At 43.8% G+C, this 22,892-nt stretch overlaps 2 protein-coding genes across 4 annotated transcripts in view; one reads left to right on the forward strand and one right to left on the reverse strand.

Moving 5' to 3' along the window:
• CAMK1G (calcium/calmodulin dependent protein kinase IG) overlaps positions 1–5,403 on the forward strand; it is a 40,034-nt gene extending 34,631 nt beyond the window's left edge. For all 3 annotated transcript variants that reach the window (XM_033152915.1, XM_033152914.1, XM_033152913.1), the window contains exons 11-13: positions 290–714; positions 3,168–3,300; positions 4,692–5,403. In XM_033152915.1, the coding sequence (XP_033008806.1) occupies positions 290–714; positions 3,168–3,258 (516 nt within the window). In that variant the 3' untranslated portion in view covers positions 3,259–3,300; positions 4,692–5,403. The remainder of the gene's footprint in view (positions 1–289; positions 715–3,167; positions 3,301–4,691) is intronic.
• A 363-nt stretch (positions 5,404–5,766) lies between these two features.
• The window catches only part of LAMB3 (laminin subunit beta 3), a 48,868-nt gene continuing 31,742 nt past the window's right edge, over positions 5,767–22,892 (reverse strand). Inside the window, exons 13-23 of the mRNA XM_033152916.1 lie at positions 21,846–21,957; positions 21,212–21,584; positions 20,067–20,227; positions 18,168–18,376; positions 16,539–16,742; positions 15,583–15,727; positions 11,103–11,310; positions 9,612–9,753; positions 8,535–8,711; positions 7,754–7,907; positions 5,767–6,108 (exon numbers count right to left, since the gene is read on the reverse strand). Of these exons, the coding sequence (XP_033008807.1) occupies positions 5,969–6,108; positions 7,754–7,907; positions 8,535–8,711; positions 9,612–9,753; positions 11,103–11,310; positions 15,583–15,727; positions 16,539–16,742; positions 18,168–18,376; positions 20,067–20,227; positions 21,212–21,584; positions 21,846–21,957 (2,025 nt within the window). The 3' untranslated portion in view covers positions 5,767–5,968. The remainder of the gene's footprint in view (positions 6,109–7,753; positions 7,908–8,534; positions 8,712–9,611; positions 9,754–11,102; positions 11,311–15,582; positions 15,728–16,538; positions 16,743–18,167; positions 18,377–20,066; positions 20,228–21,211; positions 21,585–21,845; positions 21,958–22,892) is intronic.

Below are 22,892 nucleotides of genomic sequence, written 5' to 3' on the forward strand. Positions count from 1 at the left end.
CTTTTGCAATAAACATGAGAGGTAGATCCCATATCCAGTATTTGTTGGCTGGAGCTGATGGCAATTGTAGCCCAGACATCAGGAGGGCACTGGGTTGGCAAAGGTGCCATATTCAAATAAACATGGGATCTCCTGGTTTTCCTGTTATTTCTGCCTGTACTTGAGGGAATGGGGCGGGGAGAGCAGAAACCTGATGTCTGCTCCAAGAGCAGAGTAGCATCTGAACAGACTTAATGTTCAGTAGTCCGGTAGGCACTCTTACAAAACTTGCTATCTTCTTCTTTGCTAGCAAGCCTTCAATGCTGCAGCTGTCGTACACCACATGAAGAAGCTCCATATGAACTGCCGCCACCCAGATACCAAAACCAAAAGCAATCTCCCGCTCATAGAAGTGCAAAATGCATCAAGACCCAATACTCCATCAGTCGCCAGCCACGAAGAACCAAATCGAGAGGCCAAGATGCTGGTGCCTGTGCTATCACGCCAGAACACTTTGGAGCTTTCTAATCAACAAAGCAAGATGGCAGATAGCAAGTGTTTGGATCACCCAGCTACCACACCCCTCCCTATCACTTCCAGCACAGCCACAGAAGACCACCAGAGCCCTCCAAATGGACCTTCATTTAGCTGCAACACAGCATGTGGAGCACATGAGAAAGTGAAGACGGCTTTTTGCTCAGAGTCAGTGCTCCTCAAAAGAGGTGCCAAACCCCAGTAAGTGTCCATTCCACCACATGGAATTGTTGAGCAGGAGGCCCTAATTGTCAGTGAGGGAGCAATCTTATGGTTCCTGAGAGGGCATTCCAGGGGTCATGAAATAGATCAGGTCTAACTTACTCAGTGTTGGAGACCTCAAACACAGGAGAAGGAGATCTCATGTTAGATCCTCCCTTTTTCACTACTGGCTCCTCCAAACACCAGAGCTCCAACCACAGCATGGCCACAAAGGAGGGACATGCCAGGAAGGAGCTTGGACCCAAAGGCTCCTGAACTGCTCCAGTTCTCTGACACATCCTCTATCTGGGGAATAATTTAGTTATACTTCTGAATGTGACTACATCTCTCCCTCCACTTCCTGCCCCCCATTGTTTCCAATGGGAGGGGAAATGTTAAGCCAAAAGGGGGGGAGGCTCTTGTGTCTGCTGTGGGCAAGCTGTGTGAGAGCTGCTTCTTTTATTCATTTTTCAAAGGCTTAGCTCTTGTACCACAAGGGCACCCAATGCAGCTCACAATGCCAATATAAAAATGAACACTATATTAAAGCCAACTGCACAAAAAGAAGCATAAAAACAGTTTCAAAAGTCAGGAGCAATTTTTACAAAGCAGCAAAGTAATATAATAATAATTAGTAGAGTAGTAATAACAGGGGTACCATGAAGTACCTAATAAAATTCACCATCACACTCTTGACCCACCCCCTTTATGCAGGCTATAAAGGGTTTCTCCTAAAACTTGAAGGGAGATAGCTGGATGAGATATTTTGGAAAGAAATGTCACAGAAAGACCATTGCAACAGTTTCCCCCCTATTCTTTCTAATGGCCAGCTTTGCTGGTGGCACCATTTGTCTATTCCATAATGGTAGGATTGAAAAACATGTGAACCTTGGAGAGACTTTATGAAAATTTAATAAAGTCAAAAGCCTGCACATTGTGGGTAATTCTGCCCAGTAGGGTTTTGGAGGGTGGGGTCAGGGTTTGAACATCTAATGTGCATTCAGTATGCATTATACCTCTATGCTAAATGTGCTCAAACATTTCTGCCTTCCCTGATCCATTGTGTGAACCTTTCCATTATGCTGTAGATGGGCTGTGATTGCCGAACCAGTTCAGGACAGCTGGATACAGAAGGGGAGAGGCTTGCTTTGTCCGTTGCATTTTTGCCACCAGGTCCCAAATGAGATGCTGGCATGTGCTACCACAGAGCAGCAATTGTACCTTTAACCATTTTTGCTTTATCTTCTTTTGGCGTATCTTGGGATTTATTGCAAAACTCACGGATTGTGATTCAAAGGGAAATATGAAAAGGCAATTTCCCTTGCCTTGAAAATTTCCTGAGGGTGTAATATCAGGCTTGAAGTAATTTGCTTTCACACACAGAACCCCACAAAAATACTCTCTTTTGTTAGGAGACCATGCTGGAAATGATTCCCTTTGCTATGTGTTGACAAAACCAGAATGCACCGATGGCTTTAAAAAGTAGAGCACTGTGATTTGGTGTCATCAAGTCATGAAAACCCATCAGATTCACAGTGACTCCTAAAAGTATGGCAGCTTTAAGAAGCTTTCACTTTAAGAAGCTTAAATTAGTTTGTTCTCAGGTTACTCTATAAGGTGGATGTAAAGCCTATAATGACAGGAATGTTCACATTAAATTTATCCATATTTTATCCCAGATTAACAACACTCCCACATGGAACAAGCAGTGCATGAGATGTTCAAATGTACTTTATGGTCTTGCATGCAAACCCAGCCTTATAAGTACTTCGTTTTTCAAATTAGGCTGCTTCTTTTTTTAATCCACTTACTTTTGAAATGTTAAGGCAAAGGTTTTTATCCAACTAAGTTTTCCTTGAAGTAGACCCACTGGAATTAGTTGACCTAAATTAGCCTTGTCTATTAATTTCAGTAGGTCTACTCTGAGTATGATTAACATTGGATACAACCCAAAAAATATCCAAATCTAGTTAATTAGCAGAGGTAGACTTCTGCATCTGTGACTTATGCGTATGCAGTGAAGCATATGGGTGTGTAACTTCATCTGAACTGCAGCACTCATCAAAAGTCCCTTGTAAGGGCTGGATACATCTGTAATTTGGATGTCAGTGTGTTATTGCATTCTATGGGGCCTCAGTTTTGTATGAAGTGTGTCTGATAGGATTCCCAAATTGTTACAGTAGACCATTTCCCCAACTGACTGTCAACTTTATTCTTAACCATTTAATCTGCTGTAAGAATTTTATGCTGATGTGAGTTTCAAAATCATGCAGGGGGGGGGAGCAGTAGTTTACTTCTTGCACACTTTATTGGTGACTAGATCCTTGAGTCATAAAGCTGCTGACCTATAGATGAGCTGATTCATATGCAAGTATTTTTAGACAATGCTGCTGTCTTCCACACATTTAATTCACTCTCTTGTTTTGTTTTCAATGTTCTCTTCCAAATCTCAGTCATTTCAACTCAGAAGTCCTTGTTCCAGTGAAAGCCAGTAACCACTCCTATTTTGGCACTGGGCAAACTGGAGTTTGTTTGGTGATGTGATTGGAAAATCAGCCATTTGAGTCTTTCTCATACATTTACCAGGTAAGTGTGTCTAGATCCAGACATATCACAGGGCCCTTTCTAGTGGTGAAAATTTGATGATCCAGTGCCAGTTCCGTTTTTTCCTGTCCTTGCTTAATGCTTAGGTGAAAAGTGTCTTTGTTTAGCTAGATAAGTTGGCTTAAATGTGAATGTATACCCAAGCACTGGAAAGGGGAAAGCAGGTGGGTTCCCCCCCCCCCATTGTGGCCCACTCTATTCTTTCATGCCTAGTTTGATTACATTGGACAGCCTTTGGAGGGCAGGAGGGTGCACTGCACTAGAAAATGCACTCATATGAGCAGTAGAAAGTTCTTTGGGCACTTATTATCCAGATTTGGTTTAATTTGCATTATAATCCACTGGAACCCTAGGGTGCCTGTTGTGGTATTTATTTTGTTTACAAATATACAAGTAGAGAGTAAATGAAACAGCAGGCACCTCAGCAAGCCATCAGGTCCACTATTCCACATCGCATCCCCAGAAAAAAGGCTCTGCTCACTACCTGCTCCAAACTGCTAGCATGTGCACACACACCCAGTTGCTTCTCATTCTCCTTAGCTGGAGGGTATAAACTTCCGCTATGCTGATGTGTCTCATAAGAAATTGCCAGGTACCAAGAGACCATATCCTAGAAATCTCTGACCATAGGAATAGTCAGCCATATAGTCGCTGTAACACCAATAATGTCCCCTGAATGAAAATATCCCCAATCTCACTCTGATAAATAAGTCTTTAAGTCAAGCTCCCCTATGAGAGTCTGTCCAACTCATAGCTAGGTGTGTGTAAACCCACTGGTGTCAAAAAGCTTGAGTATGGCCTTCTTGGCCTTTCTATTTCACCATTGACTCATAGTGGTCAATGCCTCTTGAGTGCTTTTTCCTGACTGGAATGTGTCCTTGAAGTGTGATGATACCTGTGGGTTGCCTGGATGGTGATTAGAGAGAAGGGTGTAGAGAAACTTCTGACTTCTAATGAATGAAGGTGCCCACCCCATGCAGTGCTTGCATGCAGCTCCCAGAGGTTCCCCATGAGGAAATGTGCCCTTTGGGATGAAAAAGATCCCCACACCTTAAAGCATGCTTAACTATATTGGATTATGGCCAGTGTGCCGCCTTCTGAGAGATCCTTAATGTTTAATAAATATATAAACTCTGCCAAGTGGAAAAGCAGTTTGAGAGCCAGCATTGGTTTTGGTTCTTGGGGGACAAACACTTAGTTTTATCACTGGTATTGCTGTGTAGTTTTTGCTGAGCCACTATACTTCATTTCAGCACCCTGTTTCAGTGGACAGAGCTTTTAAAAACACCAACCACAAGAGAAACAACCGTGGCACTTCTGAATTTGGGGGAACTATGTTACACGTGAATAATGAATGAGTTCATCTCTTTCAGAAGGGCTGTTGGATTCATCTCTTCAAAGCCACAAAATCAAACATCAATTGTGCAAGAAGAGAGAAGAGGAGCCTGGTCTGAGCTCTGCCAGGCCGAAGCGAGTTCTCAGTTGCCTGTGGCCATTCATTTAAGTGCTACACACTCATAGGCCTGAGCAATGGTTTTTCAGGGGGTACTCCAGTACCGGCACCTCTTTGTTGTTGTTAAAAAGTATGGCACTTACTGTAACAACTTTATGGTGAATACCGGCACCTATTTTTCTAGGGAGGGAAAGCACTGGGCCTGAGGATTTCCGTGCTGCAATTGACTTGAAATGTTAGAGCGGTCATTAATACCAACAGGAAAACATTTCTATGAAAGGAAGGTATGTTTTTGCTAGCCATTTCAGTGTACTTATCTACATCCTTGCAAAAAGCTATCTTTTATGCGGGGGCGGGAAGTAGGGGGCATGTTTGCTTTGTATCTATAGCCTATAGCTGTCCAGTGGAATAACAGAACAATTGCCAGGAGTTCTTCTTTTGTGCTGAGCCCATGTGGAAAAGGTGATCAAGTCTGAATGCATTCTACGCTGGCTCGCTTGTGTCGCTTTCATTACAGCTGTGGTAGCCAATGAGATGCCCTCCAGGTGTAGGTGGGCAAAAACTTCCATATTCCTTGTACATCTTCCAATGGATGCAGAGGGGACATACATAGCATTCCTATTCTCTTGATTAAGCCAGTGATTCTACAATATGTACCATGCTTAATAAAGCTGATTTGTTTTTAAGTGCTTTCTGGTTATTGATGGCAAAGGAAGCGGTCTGTTAATTCGTTCTGGAGGGCGCTCACCTGAACTCCAAGGGGAGGTTTTCTTTCTGCCGTCTGCAGAGTGTTAGTAGCCAACACCTGCTTTATTGACAGCATAAGACAAGATGTCCTTGTAATATAAAATCCAAGATACAGCAGTGTCATTATTATCGCTGCTCACAATCACTATTCATGGCTGGATTTCTTCCCTAATCCAAATCCAGCTTCAGTCCCCCTTGTTTCTGTAGTGCAAAAGTTGCAAAATAAACACACGCTCTACATAAAAAGGAACCAAAAGCAAGTTTTAATTCAAAACAGGGATTTTAAAGTATAAAAAAGACCTTGAAAGGCAAATAAATTAACCCACTGACTTCTTTAAAAGCTAGTGCTCTTTTGGTTCACCACTAGCTTCTCCTCCTGATAAAAGTGAACAAAGTTGTTTTATTTGTAAGATGTGGAAAGGCATCTGACAGGAGACAGGAAGGACTGTGCTAGTCTGTACATGTGGCGTAATATTCAACTCGACGACTGATATGATTGCGAATGGCTTCCACCTTTTTTTCCAGGCCTGCCAGCTTGGCTGATTCAAGGAGAAATGCACTGTTGCTATCTTGAAGCTCTGTTTCTATAACTGTGGGTTGAAAAAGAAATAGGGTACATACACGCAAAAGAAAAGTTTTAGTTTCATCTCCAGTTCTTTAACATTATATATGTGTGTGTAGGCTGTTGCTCAGCATCAGCCATGGATTTCTTGAATTCATCTGATCAGAGTGAAACTAAGCTGTTATATAATATGCCCCCTGTTGTGGAGTGTGTGTTAATCTGTCAAGGTCACACTTTATCTCTGGAGATCCCTGGCTGATTCCTTGCATCCTACCCTCCCCCTTGCTTGCATTACCAAACATGCACAGTTCTTTGCATTAGGAAGTTTAAAAGTAATGCTGAATTTGTGCACAAAGAACAAGCTTCAGTCCCAAGAGGAGGAAAGTCATATGCATGCAGAAAGCAGAAGACAGGTTCCAAGGATGGGGAAAAGCACCTTGAGCACAAACATATCAATTAAGTGCTGCCACAATTTAATGCAAGCATTCCTGCAAGTTCTGTACATCTATTGTTTTAGTAGACAAATTCAGCAGCTGACTTTTGCTTGAGTCTACACCCATAGATGCCTTGCAGAACACATTTTCTGCCTATCCATAACACCCCCTTAAAACAGCCCCACTGAGCCTGGCTAAAACAGTGGCAGGATCTGAACCACCATTAAAAAAAAATTGCTGCTCTATCACATAGCATCCTGAATCAGTTCCTTCCGATTAGGGGCAAACAAGTTTTGGCATTGACGTCAGCAGACACTGGTAAAATATGCTCTTCGTGTTCTGCATAGGAAATTGTCTGCTGCTCTATTTAGTAATATCAACACTCCTTGCTGCATTTAGCAAACTCTGAGCAGGAGTAACTGCCTGGCAGCAGCCAGCTGCCAAGTCTCTGGCACAGAGAGGCACCTTCACTGAAAGCCATTCATTAGAGGCACAGCTTTATCAATGGAAGCAATGCCAACTCCCCTTTCCAGCAGCATCCCTGGCTCTGAGCCAGCCAGTTACTCATGCTCCACCTGCTACAGGGGCCAAGGCATTTAGTCTACGCGCTGGCTGCTTCCCAAAGCATGTTGAGCAAAGTCATTAGGTTTGAAAGCTTCAAACCGAAGTGTTCAAATGAAGCATTGAAAAAACCTGGCACTTGGCTTGGCAACCAGTTAAGATGTGAGCCTGTGAGTGGCTGTATAGGACACTGTTTTTACATGACACCCCCACCCCACCCTTCAGTGGACATAACATCAAAATAATGAGCAGAGATACACGGGGGTTATTGCAGTAGCCTTTTGTTTCACCTCTCCACAAAACCCTGAAACTGGACTGGCAGAGATTTTACTACTGCACACAGCCTCCATTTTAGAGAACATTCTCACAAGGCCTTATAGTCTTCAGCAGACTCCCATCACCCCTGATTACTGGCCATGCTTGCTGTGACTAACGCAAGTTGGATGTCATCAACATCCAAAGGGCCAAAGGTTCCCCATCCCAGATTTGTACCCAAAATGAAACACCTGCAATACCGCTTTTGACTTTAGTAGGATTCTACTTATTCTAGAGATAAAATTAATCCAAAGAGAACCTTTATGACTGACACACTAGTTCTTTACAAATCTGTAATCCTGTGTGGTCAGGCAAGGCAGACAAAATTACTGTGAGGTCAGCTGTAAGTCATGTTCTGCTTACCTCCCATTTTGGCCATCATACTCAAGGCTTCTGTGAACAATGTGCTGGCCTCCTTGTGGGCATTTTGGATCCGAGCCCCTTGCTCTCCCAGGTTTGATCCTTGTCCCATCCTCTTCTTAAGTTCTGCATATTTTTGTCTCACCTGTTCAAATCTCTGTGAAGAAATTGATGGAACAGGCTAAAGTCACACATCTGACGGCTCTACCACGTGGATGCCATAGAACTTCCAATATCCCAACATCCACTACAATATCCCCCAATGTTCTGTAGCAGAACTGTGGAAGGTGCAGAGGGGGAGGAAGGGAGAAATTCCATTGCTCAAGCATAAATCCTTGGAACAAGTGCATTGGATATACCCCTGTATAACAACATCAAAGGATTACGAAGAAAGATGAGCCGAGGCTGACAACTGCATGTGAAATGTAAAATGCTTTTCAAACAACCCAATTCTATGAGTTCCATCAGTTCCTCAGTGGCCTGTTGTTTAGGGCTATAGTTGAACCAAGTATGGAAAGCTGGGCGAGCAAAAGAGAGAAGGTATGTATGACAGAGACACTGTCTTATAGTGAGGCACCATGCCATTGTCAGGAATAATAACCAAACTGGGAGCAGAATTCAAAGCATCTGCCAAAAGATGCTTGGCCAAGGCTGCTTGACTAATATTGCACCCCAGAGCATGCAAACAACACAGCAATATGTTTTCCTTGAATCACAATGTGACAGCTTTAAAATGAAGGGGGGAAGAAGCATTATAGTGTCTGGAAGCTCCCATTTCCCATACCTGCTGCGTGCTCCTTGCTTGCTCATTGGCTTCTCCTGCTTTTTGCTGAGCATCAGCAGCCAACATCAGGTTCTGCTTTGCATTGAGTTGTAGCTGGGCAAGTCTCCCAGTGAAGCCATCCAGCTGACCAGTGATGTCCTGCACACGCTTCTCAGCTGGATTAAGTACAGCCTGGATCTGAACACCCCAAAATAGGAAACATTTGGCAATGAAAATTCTTGTCCCTGAAAAAAAACATTCATTGCAAAAACTTTGTTCTACTGGGGAATCTATGGATTCACTCTCATAGGATGGGGGTCGCCAACTTTTTTTGGACCAGCAGGCACACTTCAAATATTGAGATGGCTATGGGTGCTAGACACAAAATGGTGGTTGTTAGGATATGGCAGAAGACAAAATGGTTGACACGGGGGTATGGAAGCACACAAAATTAAAGCGAGTCCAGTCATTACTGATTTCTGCCTCCTGCTCCCCCCAACAACCTCCTGCTTGCCATAGGAAGTTACCCATGCCCTGCTAATACCTATGGTGGAGATTGCACAATATTGATTACACACACACACACACACACACAATGATGCTGTTGCTGTCTAATAAAAATGGAGCATTCCCCAATACCGGGGAAAATATATGTGTACAAAAATATATTCTCTTGCACCAAAAAATGCAAAACATCCAACAACTGCCCGCATGCTCCGGGTTGGCAATCCATGTCACAGGAAATAATGAAGACACTTAGCTTATCAAGACTTGAAATGGGATTGAATATTTTGGTGTTAACTGTTTAGAGTTAAAATAATTGGCATTACCTGGACTGGGAAAGGGAAGCGAAGTTATAAAGATTGATTTCAGACTCAGAGCATCATAATGTTATGCCTTTAAATAGGTAATGTGCTTTATTGTTTCTGTCGGAGAGTGTGTAGGTGTTCCACCTTCACAGAACTTTTTTTTAATGTGAGTCATCGACAGAACAATAAAGACGTATTTGGGCCTGGAGGATCACAAGTCCCGCAGGCTTGCTTTAGAGTAAGCCATTCATTTGAGAGCTTCAGAGCCAGACACTCAAGCATCACTCGCCTCATTAAGGCGGTCTTGGATGAGCCGGAGGGAATAGCCAGAGCCACGGATGGTGTCCTCGGCCTCCTGAAGTGCTGTGTTTGCTTGCTTCAAATTCTCCACCACATCTTCCACTTTGGCCCCAATAGCATTGGCCCGATTCCTAGGAAAATGTTAAATATATATTTATTAAAAAGCACCCCTCTGAATTCCCATCGCATATTGCTACATGGAAAATAGACCAACTGGGCCAGTAAGAAGTGGGAAGCGGCAGAGAGGATGGACTACAACAAACATCTATAAACAAAGGCTGCATCCACACCATACATGTAAAGCACATTTTACTCTCAAAGGATCCTGGGAACTGTAGTTTGTTGAGAGTGCTGGGAAGTGTAGCTCTGTGAGAGGTAAACTACAGTTCCCATGATGCTTGGAGGTGCTTTGGACGTATTGTGTATACGCAGCAGGGACAAAACCTTGAGCAGCGTTCAAGCAAGACATGCCAGCAAACTTAAATTCAGAATCTTAGGTGGTTACTGAAGTGAGTGCTAATGAAAAATGTTGTCTGTGTAAGAGATCCCATCATTCTACGCTAGCATGGTGAGAGCTAATAACGTAATGTACAGCAGCTACAAGATATGATCTGTCATCCAGGAAATCCTTGGCTCCCATCTCCATTCCAAGGATAAGTTTCACTGAAGCAACTCACTGTGCCTCACTCAGCTGCCTCTGACCCCACCCAAGTAATTGAAAAGTTTAGGGGGGAAATCCTATACAAATAATTCAGTGCAAATACAAAAACTGTGCACATAGTAAGAACAGCAGCAATTAAGTGAAGAATACAAACTCGGGGCCACCTCCCCATTCTGCTACAGCAAGCACTAAACCCAAGTACACTAGTTGCCAAAATTGTGGAAAACCTTTTGGGGAAAGTGTAATTCCGAGGTTTGATGGCTCATAACACCACCTTTGATAGAATACAGAAAATTGAACAAACATTGTTGCATTACATTCTTCATTAAATTATCTTTCCATCGATATATAATTTTATGGTATTACTCTAAAAGAAAGTGGTGTTATGAGAGCCATCAAACCTCGGAAATACACTTTTCCCAACAGGTTTCCACAATTTTGGCCACTATTGTAGGTGGATTGGATGCAGGGTTAATGTCTGTCCAGAAAGGAGAGCAATGTTCCTGTATTCAACCAACAGAGTGGGGTGATGCTTCAACGATGTGGCTGGCATGCTTCTACCAACAGATCTCAGTGGGTGCTAAATGAAACCACATCACATATATGGTGTCTTATCTGCATTAGTTTAAAAACTTGAGGTTTTGAGCACATGTGCCCAGGAAGCCTCAAGAAAGCAAGGAATCTTGTACTAGCTATAGGGCAGGACCTTTCTTCTTCTGAACAGTATCTTAGGTGGGCTCATGCCCAAATGCTACTGAAACTACAAACAGGTTCCATCGCTCTCCTTACACAATCCAATGGTACTAAAGGCCTCTTTACCTGGCTTCTTCTGCCTGCTGCTGAAGCTGTCTGGCCTTAGCAACATCCCCAGCCGTTTGGGAAATAAATGTCTCAGGGCACTGCAGCTTAGCTGCCAGGCTCTGAATCTCATTCATTTTTCTGAGGATCGTGGCAGTGTCAGCGGGAAGGCGAAGGGAGAGGACATAATCGCTGACCTGCTGGATGGTAGCAGCATCAGTATCTGGATCTGCAAAGATAAGAGTGGAAAAAAGTCAAGTGGAGGCCAAGTGAGACTGTATATCTTATTCAACAAACCGGAAGCTTCATTGAAGCAAATCAAACACTGCGTAGCTAGGGAAAGCCAGATCTGCTGCACTTCCAAATGAAATTACAGGACAAATATTGGTGCAAAGACACAAACATCTCATTGTCTGGAGAAGGTTCACCTGAATTCACTCCAAACTCTTGTCTTCGCTGTTATTTTTTCCTTGGAGGTGGAGGAAAAGACTCTTGCCCAATTGTGGCTATGCTAAAATCCAGGATTCCCCCAGAAGACAATCTGAAGAAACTGAACCCAGGCAGGCTTCAGCCCTATTCAGGTGTTGTGCCTCCATCATATGAAGAGGAAGGTCTGGAGAAGGGAGCCTCCTCTACACATGTCGCCTCCACAACAGGCTAAAGCTCTGTGTGATCAGGGTTTGAAATCATACAAGGATCCCAAAGGCATAAAACAGACTCTGAGATTCAGACCTCCTAGTTGTGACACCTGGAGAGCAGTGGGGACACAATGCAAGGAGCATGGCTAATGAGCATGGCTCCATTCTCCTGTGCTTAGTAGAACCACACAAAGGCTTTATCTCCTGAACAGGGCTTGTGTGAGTCTAGGAATTAAAGGCATAACTGAGGCCAATTAAGCCATGGGGTGTTGATGGGGAGGGAAATGGAAGGAGAGAATGAGAATTGGCTTGTGTGGATGTGTCATACTGCTTATAATATCCTTGAGCTCAGCATTAGGAAATGATCCTCTCCATCCCATTCTATACTCCTCCAAGCTCTTTATCAGTCCTGACTCCTTTGCAACTGTGAGAGGAGGTTTCTAGAGGGGTGAAAAGAAAAAGTGGGTCCTTTGCCAGCTCCAACCAACACTCAAAGGGTTCTTGTTCTACACTGTACAAAGCACTGACAAGGAGCACTCCTGTTAGGATGTGGGTGATACACTGGGGGGGGGGGGAGATGTGTTGCAGGTTCCCACTGGTTCCTTATACAGTATTAGCAAAGCCAGAAATGTTCAAAAAAAACAAGCAAGCAGATTAAAGAGAACATAAGGGTGCTAAGAAGAAATTCAGGAAGGGTCAGAAGCTAACAGTTAAGGGGGAAACAAGGCATGGACATCTTGATGGCCTTTATCAATGGAAAGCATTATTGGAAGGGTGTGGTTTTGAATGGAGGGGGAACAAGGGAAAGGGGTCGATGCTTTCCTACTAAAATTTATCTGCTTTAAACCACCCCTGCTTTCTCTTGGCGCCAACCCCCCCCCCCCATTTTTCAGGGTTTGAGGACCTTGGGGTGAGAGGCCTCAGATTTGCCCCATAGAATGCCACCAAACTGTCACTATTTTGCGAGAGGTTTTCAAGCGCATACTGTGCATTTCAGTTCACACAATCCAATTGGTTTAATACTCTCTGTCACCCTTGCACAACAAATCAACTTTTTAAAAGAATCAGCCTCTTTGCAGTTTGGAAAGTGAAGGAAATGCAAGGAAAAGGGTGGGGTGAATGAACAATTAACAGGAGGATATAAAAACACCCCACAAGCAAATCAGGATAAACGCAGGACAAATTCTCAGTGTTGTATAACCACCTCACACACAAATCAGAACAAATGCTCAGTAAAGGCTGGATAGAGTCTAACCTCCGGATACTGTAAGCTTTGTGCAAGAAAATCCAGGTGAATTCTAAATAATCAGGTTGTCTGGAGAAGCTCTTAGTTAACATTCCAGTTGTGTAGACATTCCCCCTTTTGAATCTGGCCACCCTAGCTGTCAGCAGCACTTCTTATTCTCTCTACATTTAGACATTTTCCAAAGCAGCAGGAGTTAACTGGTCCATCACTCTCTGCATCTACCACATCTGAGATGTCTCAACATTTCATGATTTATTCTCACAACCAAAGTATCCCACCCTCTCAGTATTCTCCCCTAGATACTTGTCATTTCACAGCCTTCGTGCTTGTCAGTATGCACTGCTAGAATTCTGCCAGTGACAGGACCCATCTCTTACCTCAGGGAAAAGTCTCAAGCAAGAGATGGGGATTTAGAGAGAGAGCTATTCAAATAGGCAAGTTGTTATATATAGGCTTCTAACAAAATAATATTAACCAATGATAATGCATGACTTTAAAAAAAGGATTGAGGAGCACATTTCCATGCTAAATAATGCCTGCAATTTAAAAACAAATGTGTTTAAAATACATAACGAAGAAATCACCCAGGAAGATGATCAGACGATTAAATACTCAGAAATATAGTCCACTGTATTCAGCAGAACTTACTCTAAAGCAGTGTTTTTCAACCTTTTTTGGGCAAAGGCACACTTGTTTCATGAAAAAAAATCACGAGGCACACCACCATTAGAAAATGTTAAAAAATTTAACTCTGTGCCTATATTGACTATATATAAAGTCTTGAATAGGAATCAAATAAACAATTTTTTCCCACGGCACACCAGGCAACATCTTGCGTCACACAGTGGTTGAAAAACACTGCTCTAAAGTAAGAATCCTAAGGGCTAAAGCCTAACAATGAAATCCCATATGTATCCACTCAGGAATAAGTCCTATTGCAGTTAGCTGGTATAGGTTTGTAGCCTGAGGAATTCAAGTAAGGCCTAATCAGATTACACCCAATTAAATTAATGAACTGAAGTTAGTCATGCCTATTAACTTCAGTGCGCCTAGTCTGAGTAGGACTAGTGGTTAATATCTTCTTTTTCTTTACACATTGGTCTCCCCTAAAGAAGATGTTGGACAGATACCCATGTTTGAATTTATTTTTTTCAGGGGTGGGCAACTGAAGAACCATTAAGTCAATTAGAGACGACAGAAGAGGAGCTTCTAGGAAAAAACAACAATTTAGGTAAAGATAAAGGGACCCCTGACCGTTAGGTTCAGTCACGGACGACTCTGGGGTTGCGGCGCTCATCTCGCTTTACTGGCCGAGGGAGCCGGCGTACAGCTTCCGGGTCATGTGGCCAGCATGACTAAGCCGCTTCTGGCAAACCAGAGCAGCACACAGAAACACCGTTTACCTTCCCGCCAGAGCGGTACCTATTTATCTACTTGCACTTTGACGTGCTTTCAAACTGCTAGGTTGGCAGGAGCAGGGACCGAGCAATGGGAGCTCACCCCGTTGCGGGGATTCGAACCGCCAACCTTCTGGTCGGCAAGCCCTAGGCTCTGTGGTTTAACCCACAGTGCCATGTGCATCCTTCTAGAAAAAAATACAATTTAGCAGGTCACAAATTCCAGATACTCTCATACACCCAGGAGCTCAAATGTGAAAATGTTCACCTCCAAACAAAACAATAAGCCCTGGCACCAAACCAGCTTCCTTATCATGGGACTGGTTAGTAGCACTCATGTGTTGCAGGGAAATAGGGGTGGGTGGGAAGGAAGAGCCAGGGATAGACTATTCTCTGTAATAGTCCCAGATCTCTGGAACACCCTCCCTAGGAAAATATGTATGGCTCCTTTCTTTGTCTACAATTACCTCGCTGAATTACTGTCACCATCTGCATCCTAGAATTGGTAGGAACCTCAAAGCTCATCAAGTCAAACCCTCCTGCTTTGCCTGAAGTTGTGTGAAACTGTAATGTCAGAATGCCACTGCTATCTTTGAAGGTAAGGCCCCCATTGACCAAACTTCTGCAACTAGGCTGGCATATCATTTCTCTTAAATGCATTCATGCACTGCCAGTACAACTTTTTTACCACATGCCCTTGACTCAAAAGTAAACTCCCACATGTTTTAAGCATAACTTGGGAAGTAGTCCAGCTCATAACCTTTTGGATAAAGCTTTTGTGCGTAACCACTATGATGCACAATGGATTCTATTTCCGTACCAGCAGGCAGGAGACACAGACAATCAGCAAAAGATATTGAGCAAGGAAAATACAAGCAGGAATAATGGTTTTGTAACAGCCATCCTCGAATCGTGGCAAATTTGCTGCATGCTTTTCATTTGCTGTGTTTGTCTCTGAAGCACTTGGAGGAAGTCTTGCCTGTTATCTAATGTATTGTGCTTTCCCCAGCAACAGCTAGCTGCTATCTTATCTGGCCTTAGCATACATTTTGGAACTATTCATATTCCTGTAAGCATGAAACTTTTTAATCAATGAATTGGTCCAATGAATAGCACTTGATCATTTGCTTCATGTATGTGTGTTTTATGAGAAAGCTGACCATTTTAAAGATAATGTAATGGCAAGAAATCAAAGACAGAAGTTTCATGCGTAGACTTACCTGACAGGAAGTTGCGGACCTGGTAGATGAACTGCTGGGTGCGATGGATGTCTCCCTCTATCTGGGACCTAGTTGAAGTCATTTGGTCTCCCAGGCTCTGGGCATTAGTCTGAATTTGGCCAACAGCTATTTCTGCAGCTCTGATCTATGTCAAAACAACATGCAAGACAGAGTCAGTTTCTTAGATCCTAAGCTGGTTCCAGAGTGTCATTCATCCATACTTTCAATCTCCCTGTTTCTTAATTACCCAGTGCTTCCTAGTATTTCAGAGACAAAAAACTGTGTTTTTATAGTGAAAATTGTAGAAATTGAGAAAGAAAATGAATGGTGTCATTGCTTTCTTTGCATCAACCAACAAGTGCTCAAAACACGGATATTTGTTTTTGAGTTTTGCATGATCCCACTATGGCATCACAACAACATGCATTAGGCACATTCACAAGCAGGTTCTCATATGCTCCACACGCCATATTTTTGTTCAGGAAGAGGACACACCCAAGACGCTTCTTGGATGTTTCACTTCTAGCTGTTGTGCTGGTGCAAAGGCAGCCAACCTAGTGCCTTCCAGGTGCTTCTCAATGACAACTCCAATCATCCCTGAATGTTAACCATGCTGGCTAGGGTTGATGAAAGCCTCAGTCCAACAACTTCTGGAGGACACCCTGCCCTGTGCAGTGTACCTGTCAGACAGGGCACCCTCACAAATCAATATTCGCCAGGTGGATCACCCAAATTGAAAAGTTACCTGGGCAGAGTTTAAAATTGAAGGAATGCTGTTTGCATGTTGGGTGTCGTGACAACCATGTTCACATGTTCACAAAAAGCCCCACAGCACAAGTCATGCATTTTCCTTGCCAATTGCAAAAGAGCTTTTACTCTTTGTCTCCCAAAGTGGCAAATGTAGGAGCTCTCCTTTTCCTTTCTCCACACACACACACACACACACACACACACACCATCTGTGTAGTCTCCTGAAGTCGGATATTTAAGTTGTGGATTTCTTGGGAGGTTTTTGTGGCAGTTTGGATGGAACTTCCAGAAAGTGAGAACACTCCAGTACAGCTCCGACCATGGCCACATCCAGTTGTGTTTTGCTGTGGACATATTTCTCCAGGACATTCCCCAGGACTGCAAATCTCTGACCTGATGCCACTGCAAATCTAAACAGAGAAGCCACACAATCAGTTAAGTTATGCCTTCAATAATGCAAAAACCAAAAATGATTCAGGGAGTTACTATCTTCATGCACTTATGTGCAGCACATCCACTGATGCACAGCACACAGCTTTAGATGCCTAAATGGAGACAACATAAAAGGCAATCAAAGAAGAAGGTTCTATGGGCATGGCCAGGTACCTGCCAAGGCCCTTGACATGTAGAGAGCTCACTGCTGGTTGGAGATGCCCCAGAAGACATTTCCCACTGGAATGGGTACACAGATAGCTCAAAGGACTGCTTGGGAGTAAGCGGGAGTGGGAAGGGGAAGGGGGGGAAAGGAGACACAATGAGACACAAAGGAAGGAGGGTGGGTCACTTTTTTCCAGTCTGCATCCGTTTTGCACCTGCTCATTCTTAAGTCCATTCCATCCAATTTCCTGTAGCTAATTGACAGCCAGTGCAATTCTTCCAGCAGCAGCGTAACATGATGGCAAAAGGTGAACAGTGCAGCCTACACATCTTGCGCTAGCTGCAGTTTCTGGGTCAACCTCAAGGGCAGCCCCAAAGAGAGAGCTGAACATTGCTGTTCTGTTTCAATACTTCATACACAAATAATGCTTTGGATTCTCATAAATATTAAGTAAAGTTTCCCAGAAAGGGATTAAATGCACTGTCACAGCAGCAAGCTAAAAGAAACCATTTGCAGCCCCACAGAGCCACAAATGGACAGGGCAACCGTTGTGAGCCTTACCTTTTCTTACTACATTCCAGTCACACAAAATCCAGAGATTTCTACACACACACACTATATCTACATATTCCTCCATTCTGGCAAGCAAAATGCAGGCCAGGCCAAAGCACTCAAGGGGCACAGTTCTTGGCTGGTGAAGGAACATGCCCTGGAAAGTGCCTCAAGGCACAGAGAGTCAGTGGGTGCTGCCTTGGGTATTTGGGTTGGAGGTCCCTCACCCTTACTCCAGGAGGAAAGCAGACATCCTCTCCCCACCCCTTGGCAAAATTTATGCCCAACTACAAACAACTGTAGGATTCACAGGAGAGAAAGAGATCCAGAGGCAGTTGAGATTCCTGATATCCCCAACTCCTCCACACCCACATATTTCATTTGAGAACACTTGCACTGAAATGCAGCAAGATTAGATGGGTGATTTTTCATGGAAACTGGAGATGCTGACATCAGTCTCCATGGCAATAGTAGAACAGCAGAAAAGAGGAATTAAAAAAAAAACACCAATAACAATAACAGACTTTGGCCCCAAACATCCTTCCGCCTCATTAGTCTGCAGCCATTATTTGGCTGCAGTCAGAACAATGGGAAGCAGTGTTCACTGGGTAACAATTTATGAGGCAAATTGAGCAATGATGCTATGCAGTGGCACCTTTGGCAAAAGGTTAACTGCTGGCTTCACCTTATTAATGGCAGGAGTCAAGTTTGGAGAGAAGGCCATTTCAGCCTGCAGAGCCTCCAGTCCCGACCCATGGCTTGCAAGATCACTCTCTAGCTCCTCAGCACTCTGCCTGTTTTCCACAGACTGGGCCAGCAGCCTGGAAGAACCAGCTATGCGCAAGCTGGCATTGGAAGATGTCTGGTGTGCAGAGCTGAGTGTCTTGAATGCTCCTAGGGAAACATAGGGGGAAAATGATGTTTAGATGGCTTTATGACTCACAATGCAGCTTTCCTTTCCAAGGCCTCCTGGTATGGAGCTCTACCTTGAAAAAAGGAGGAAGGAGGATCTGCCAGAGCAGTGAATCACAAGGACGCCAGTTGAAAAGCACTTGCCAATCACCATTCACATGAAACTGCTTAATGGCTGTTTTTCTCTTGCATTAATGTGCTTTTTTAAAATGTACTATACAAAGCTAAGCTGTACTGTACATGGTGTAGTAGAGATGTGCCTCTGCCTCCGGCAGCTCCAAGATTCACATCAGAACTTAGCAAACTTAGTATGTGGCCTGTCACACCTCCTTCCTTCCATTAGGGTTCAGAAAAGGTTCAGAAAAGGAGGCAAAACTGAAGCTACGGCAGTAAGTGAACATGTAGGTTTGAGAAAGCGCTGGAGGATCAGTGTTGCATCCTCCTTAGCCTTCCAGAGTAAATATATTACATCTAGAGTTGCCATCACACTTCACCTACAGCAAAATCTGGATGCTAATTTGGAGCTTCCTAAACCACAGAGCCTAGGGCTTGCTGATCAGAAGGTCGGCGGTTCGAATCCCCATGACGGGGGGAGCTCCCGTTGCTCGGTCCCTGCTCCTGCCCACCTAACAGTTTGAAAGCACATCAAAGTGCAAGTAGGTAAATAGGGACTGCTCCAGTGGGAAGGTAAATTGCATTTCCGTGTGCTGCTCTGGTTCACCAGAAGCGGCTTAGTCATGCTGGCCATATGACCCGGAAGCTGTATGCCGGCTCCCTCGGCCAGTAACGCGAGATGAGCGCCACAACCCCAGTGTCAGACATGACTGGACCTAATGGTCAGGGGTCCCTTTACCTTTAATCAAGGGAAACATCCAGTGATTTTCAAGGGAGGCAAAAAGAGTTTCAATCAGACTGGTGATAATTCCCTGGAGGGGAGGATGTTCTGCACACTTCTAATTAGATCACCAAGCAGGAACAGAAACAACTTAAAACATACATTTCTTGAAATGGCCTACTAATACCACCGGAGTGGGTCTGGAAAGCCTCAGAGCAGCACTTTGCTGGTAAGAACTATAGGCTGTGTGATGTGAGTGAGAAGAAGAATTAGAAACGCCTTGCAAATCTGCCAGAGACTGGAGCCCGGGTTCAATTCACACACTGAAAATCATTCTTTTTGATGCAGAGTTGTTAAGTTACTGTGAAGCACTGCAAAATCTGTTTACTAGATATGCTAGTGGGATGAGAATACACACCCTGAGCTGTGGGGCCGGTTTCATAACACCTTTAACACAGGGAAGAAGAAAAATATCCCATCCATAGTAGGTTGCCATTTTTAAGCAGCTGAAAACAAAAGTGCTGTGTGCAAATTACCAAAGCTTTCTCTGAGGGTCACTAGGAAATGTGCTTTTGTGAGAATGCAACGTTGTCAGTGATATAAGCTCCTGTGATTGGATCCACTCTTACAGGCAAAGGAGGGGGTTTGGAAGAGGAAAAATAAGAAGCGGGAAAGATTGTGAAAGCCTGACTTAAGTTGAAGAAGATCTCTTCAACACAAAATCCACAATATGGCAAAGCCGCCCCTTAATCAGATAACTGTCCGTATTTGCAGTAGGAGATACTGCCACTTATGTATGAACTGATGAATGTAGTGGTTGAAACACAGGTATTATACCTGAGACATCTGTGCTTCGGCTGGCTTCAAACTGAGCCTTCTTGTTTTGGTACTCAGTGATGATCAGAACCAGGCTTCTATCAAGATTATCCATATCTATGGATAAAGAGGATGCTTCGTCCATGAAAGGTATTTCATATCTTAAACCTTCAATGGTCTGCCTGGAATTAACAAACAACAACAACAAAACAGGATAGTTGGTTTTGGTTTCCGCATACATCTTGTAATTATTCTCTTTCTTTCATCCGGTGATTACTGCCCTTAAAACCTTCATGCCAACATACGCCCATGAAATCAGTGGCACTTCTGTGAAATAAACCTTGAAGATTCTGACTCATATTTCAGCAGCCGAGTACCCACTGATATAAAATGCAGGTCAACAAATGTAACGGAGGGGACAGAACAGAGAGATTTTAATTTATTACCATTATTTGTTTGCTAATTTTCTATACAACCCTTCATTCGAGCATCACAGGGAAGTTTATAATAATTAACATAGACAAGGGCTGAAGTGGATAAAGTAATTAAAACAATTGGTTCAAACATATAATCACTGAATGGGCAGCTGGTACCACCTTGAGTGTGCATAGTGTTTCACAGATTTTATACTGTGAAACAAATGAAAGCATGTCATTAGTATTCTATGCCCCTAGGAGAGACTAAAAGACTGACTTCTTCATGGACTGCCAGTGAATCAAGGGGCTCCTGCAGACGATCTGCTTATTGAACATTCATTCCACTTTGTTTGCACAAAGTTTACTCAGAGGTTAGACTATGTGAGGTCTTTCTTGAGTATTCATTCCTATCTTGTTTGCAGGGCAGTAATGTAACAATGAGCCTTCGTCTTGATTGGTTGCCTGGCATTCATATGTCTTACCCACACTTTTAAGTACATTTCCTTGTCATTTTCCTAACCACTCTTTTTCAAGTTGGATTTGTCTCACTAGAGCAACAGAGCACTTTAATCCACTTCAACTTCACAAACCTCCATTTGCAATGTGCACTTGAATCCCTCTCACAAAACAGGGGCATTCTGGAGGCACCCAAGGATTGGGAAGGAACTAGGGCCCTTGTCTAAGTCCCCAGCAATGCAGGTATCTTTAACCCAAGGAGGGGCTTGTAAGTAGAATGCAATTCCTGTTCACCTGATCGTAGCAATGGCATTGGCCACCTGATCCAGCCCTTGCTCCGTCAAGAGGGGGTTTCCCAGGATCCCTTGGATGAGCTGTGCTTCACCTTCTGCTTCTAAGAGGCGGGTGCTGAAGCCGGAGCTCACTGTCCCCACCTGAAGCCACTGGGTGGAATTTTTCAAGGTGGCCTGGCGCAAGCCAAACCTATGGAGCTCATCATCATAGACCTGGAAGCAAGGGTTGCATGCCTCACAGTGGTCATAGTTGCCACAGTAGCCCCGCTGGCACTGGTCACAGCGGCCTCCGGTAAAGCCGGAACGGCAAAGGCATCTGCCCGTCAGCTTGTCACAGCCCATTTCCTCTGTGCCCTGGAAGTTGCAGTCGCAAGCTGTTGAGAGAGGAGAACAAGAAGGGTCTGGATCCCTCAAAAATAGTCACAGGCTTCATTTGCTGGTTACAGGCTGACATTTCCACAGTGCATCCCTCTGGCTGCTCACTATGTTTCCCAACAGCCAGCTGTTAGAGAAGGTGGGAGATGAACTACAACCACATCAGGTTCCTCCAGACCTGAGTTAGATGGAGCAGCAAGATGGCAAGAACCATTTAAACACCCAGTGGTTTCCAGGTGGGTGCAACCTACATCCCTTACCTCTACATCCCGTCCTGACATCGCCATAAGACTGGTCCGGACAAACCCGCACTTCAGGAGCAGAGCATGTCAGGCCCCCATAGCCTTCTCTGCATGGACACTGCCCTGTAAACTGCAGAACAAGAGATAGATATACCAGGGAGGAAATCATGTTGAGATAGAACTGCAGAGTTAGGCCTGTTGGTCTGGAGAATAATTGAGTTCCAGAAGGGGTTTATAAGGAAAAGCTTCAATTTTGGCCTTGGCTGCTTTTTTTTTTTTTCCATGAGAAAGCATTCGTGGTAGGAATGGAAAAATCAGACTATTTCCATTACAGGTCAGTTTCACATGTATTTGAGCATTATGTCCAGTTTCAGGTCTGTTACATTCTAAGTTTTACAGTGTTGGGGTTCTTTTAAATGCAAAAGAAAAATTACATTTAAATGGCACACATGTTGTACTCATCCTTCCCCTTAAATACATGGGATTGCATCCAATGCTATTCCTACTCAGAGGAGGCCCATTGAAATTAATGGACATGACCAACTTAGGCTTATTCATCTCAATGGAACTACTCTGAGTAAATGTCAATTGGTTACCAGCCACAGTCCTTTATGCTTTTTAATGCTCCCCCACAAATATGCATTGTTGTATGCATTTTTCCATAAAACATAAATTTAGTGTGCGTTTTTAAAAACTGCCTTGCAAAATTCAGAGAAATGTGTGATCTGATGGACAGCTGCATTTTATTCCACATAGCCATCGGGGACCAGCAAATTAGGCAACTTTGCTTTAAAATGAATTTTTCCTCCATCCCTAATTCAAACAGGCAACAGCAACCCCCATCCTCAGATATACAGCCTCAATTAGTAAAATCTGCAGAAAGCATTACCACCCAATACCACCGAATGTACTAAGTACTCTCAACGGTAGCCTAGCTACTGAGCAAAACAGCTTCCCCCTCTCTCTGCGGGACTAAGAAGACAATGCCCTGATTGTGGTGCTACAAAGTGCAATGGCCCAGAATTTCCCTCTTCCCGCCCACCTCTAGAGCTGTAAGCTCCTGGA

The sequence above is a fragment of the Lacerta agilis genome, chromosome 6 (genome assembly GCF_009819535.1).
Source record: "Lacerta agilis isolate rLacAgi1 chromosome 6, rLacAgi1.pri, whole genome shotgun sequence".
NCBI lineage: Eukaryota > Metazoa > Chordata > Lepidosauria > Squamata > Lacertidae > Lacerta > Lacerta agilis.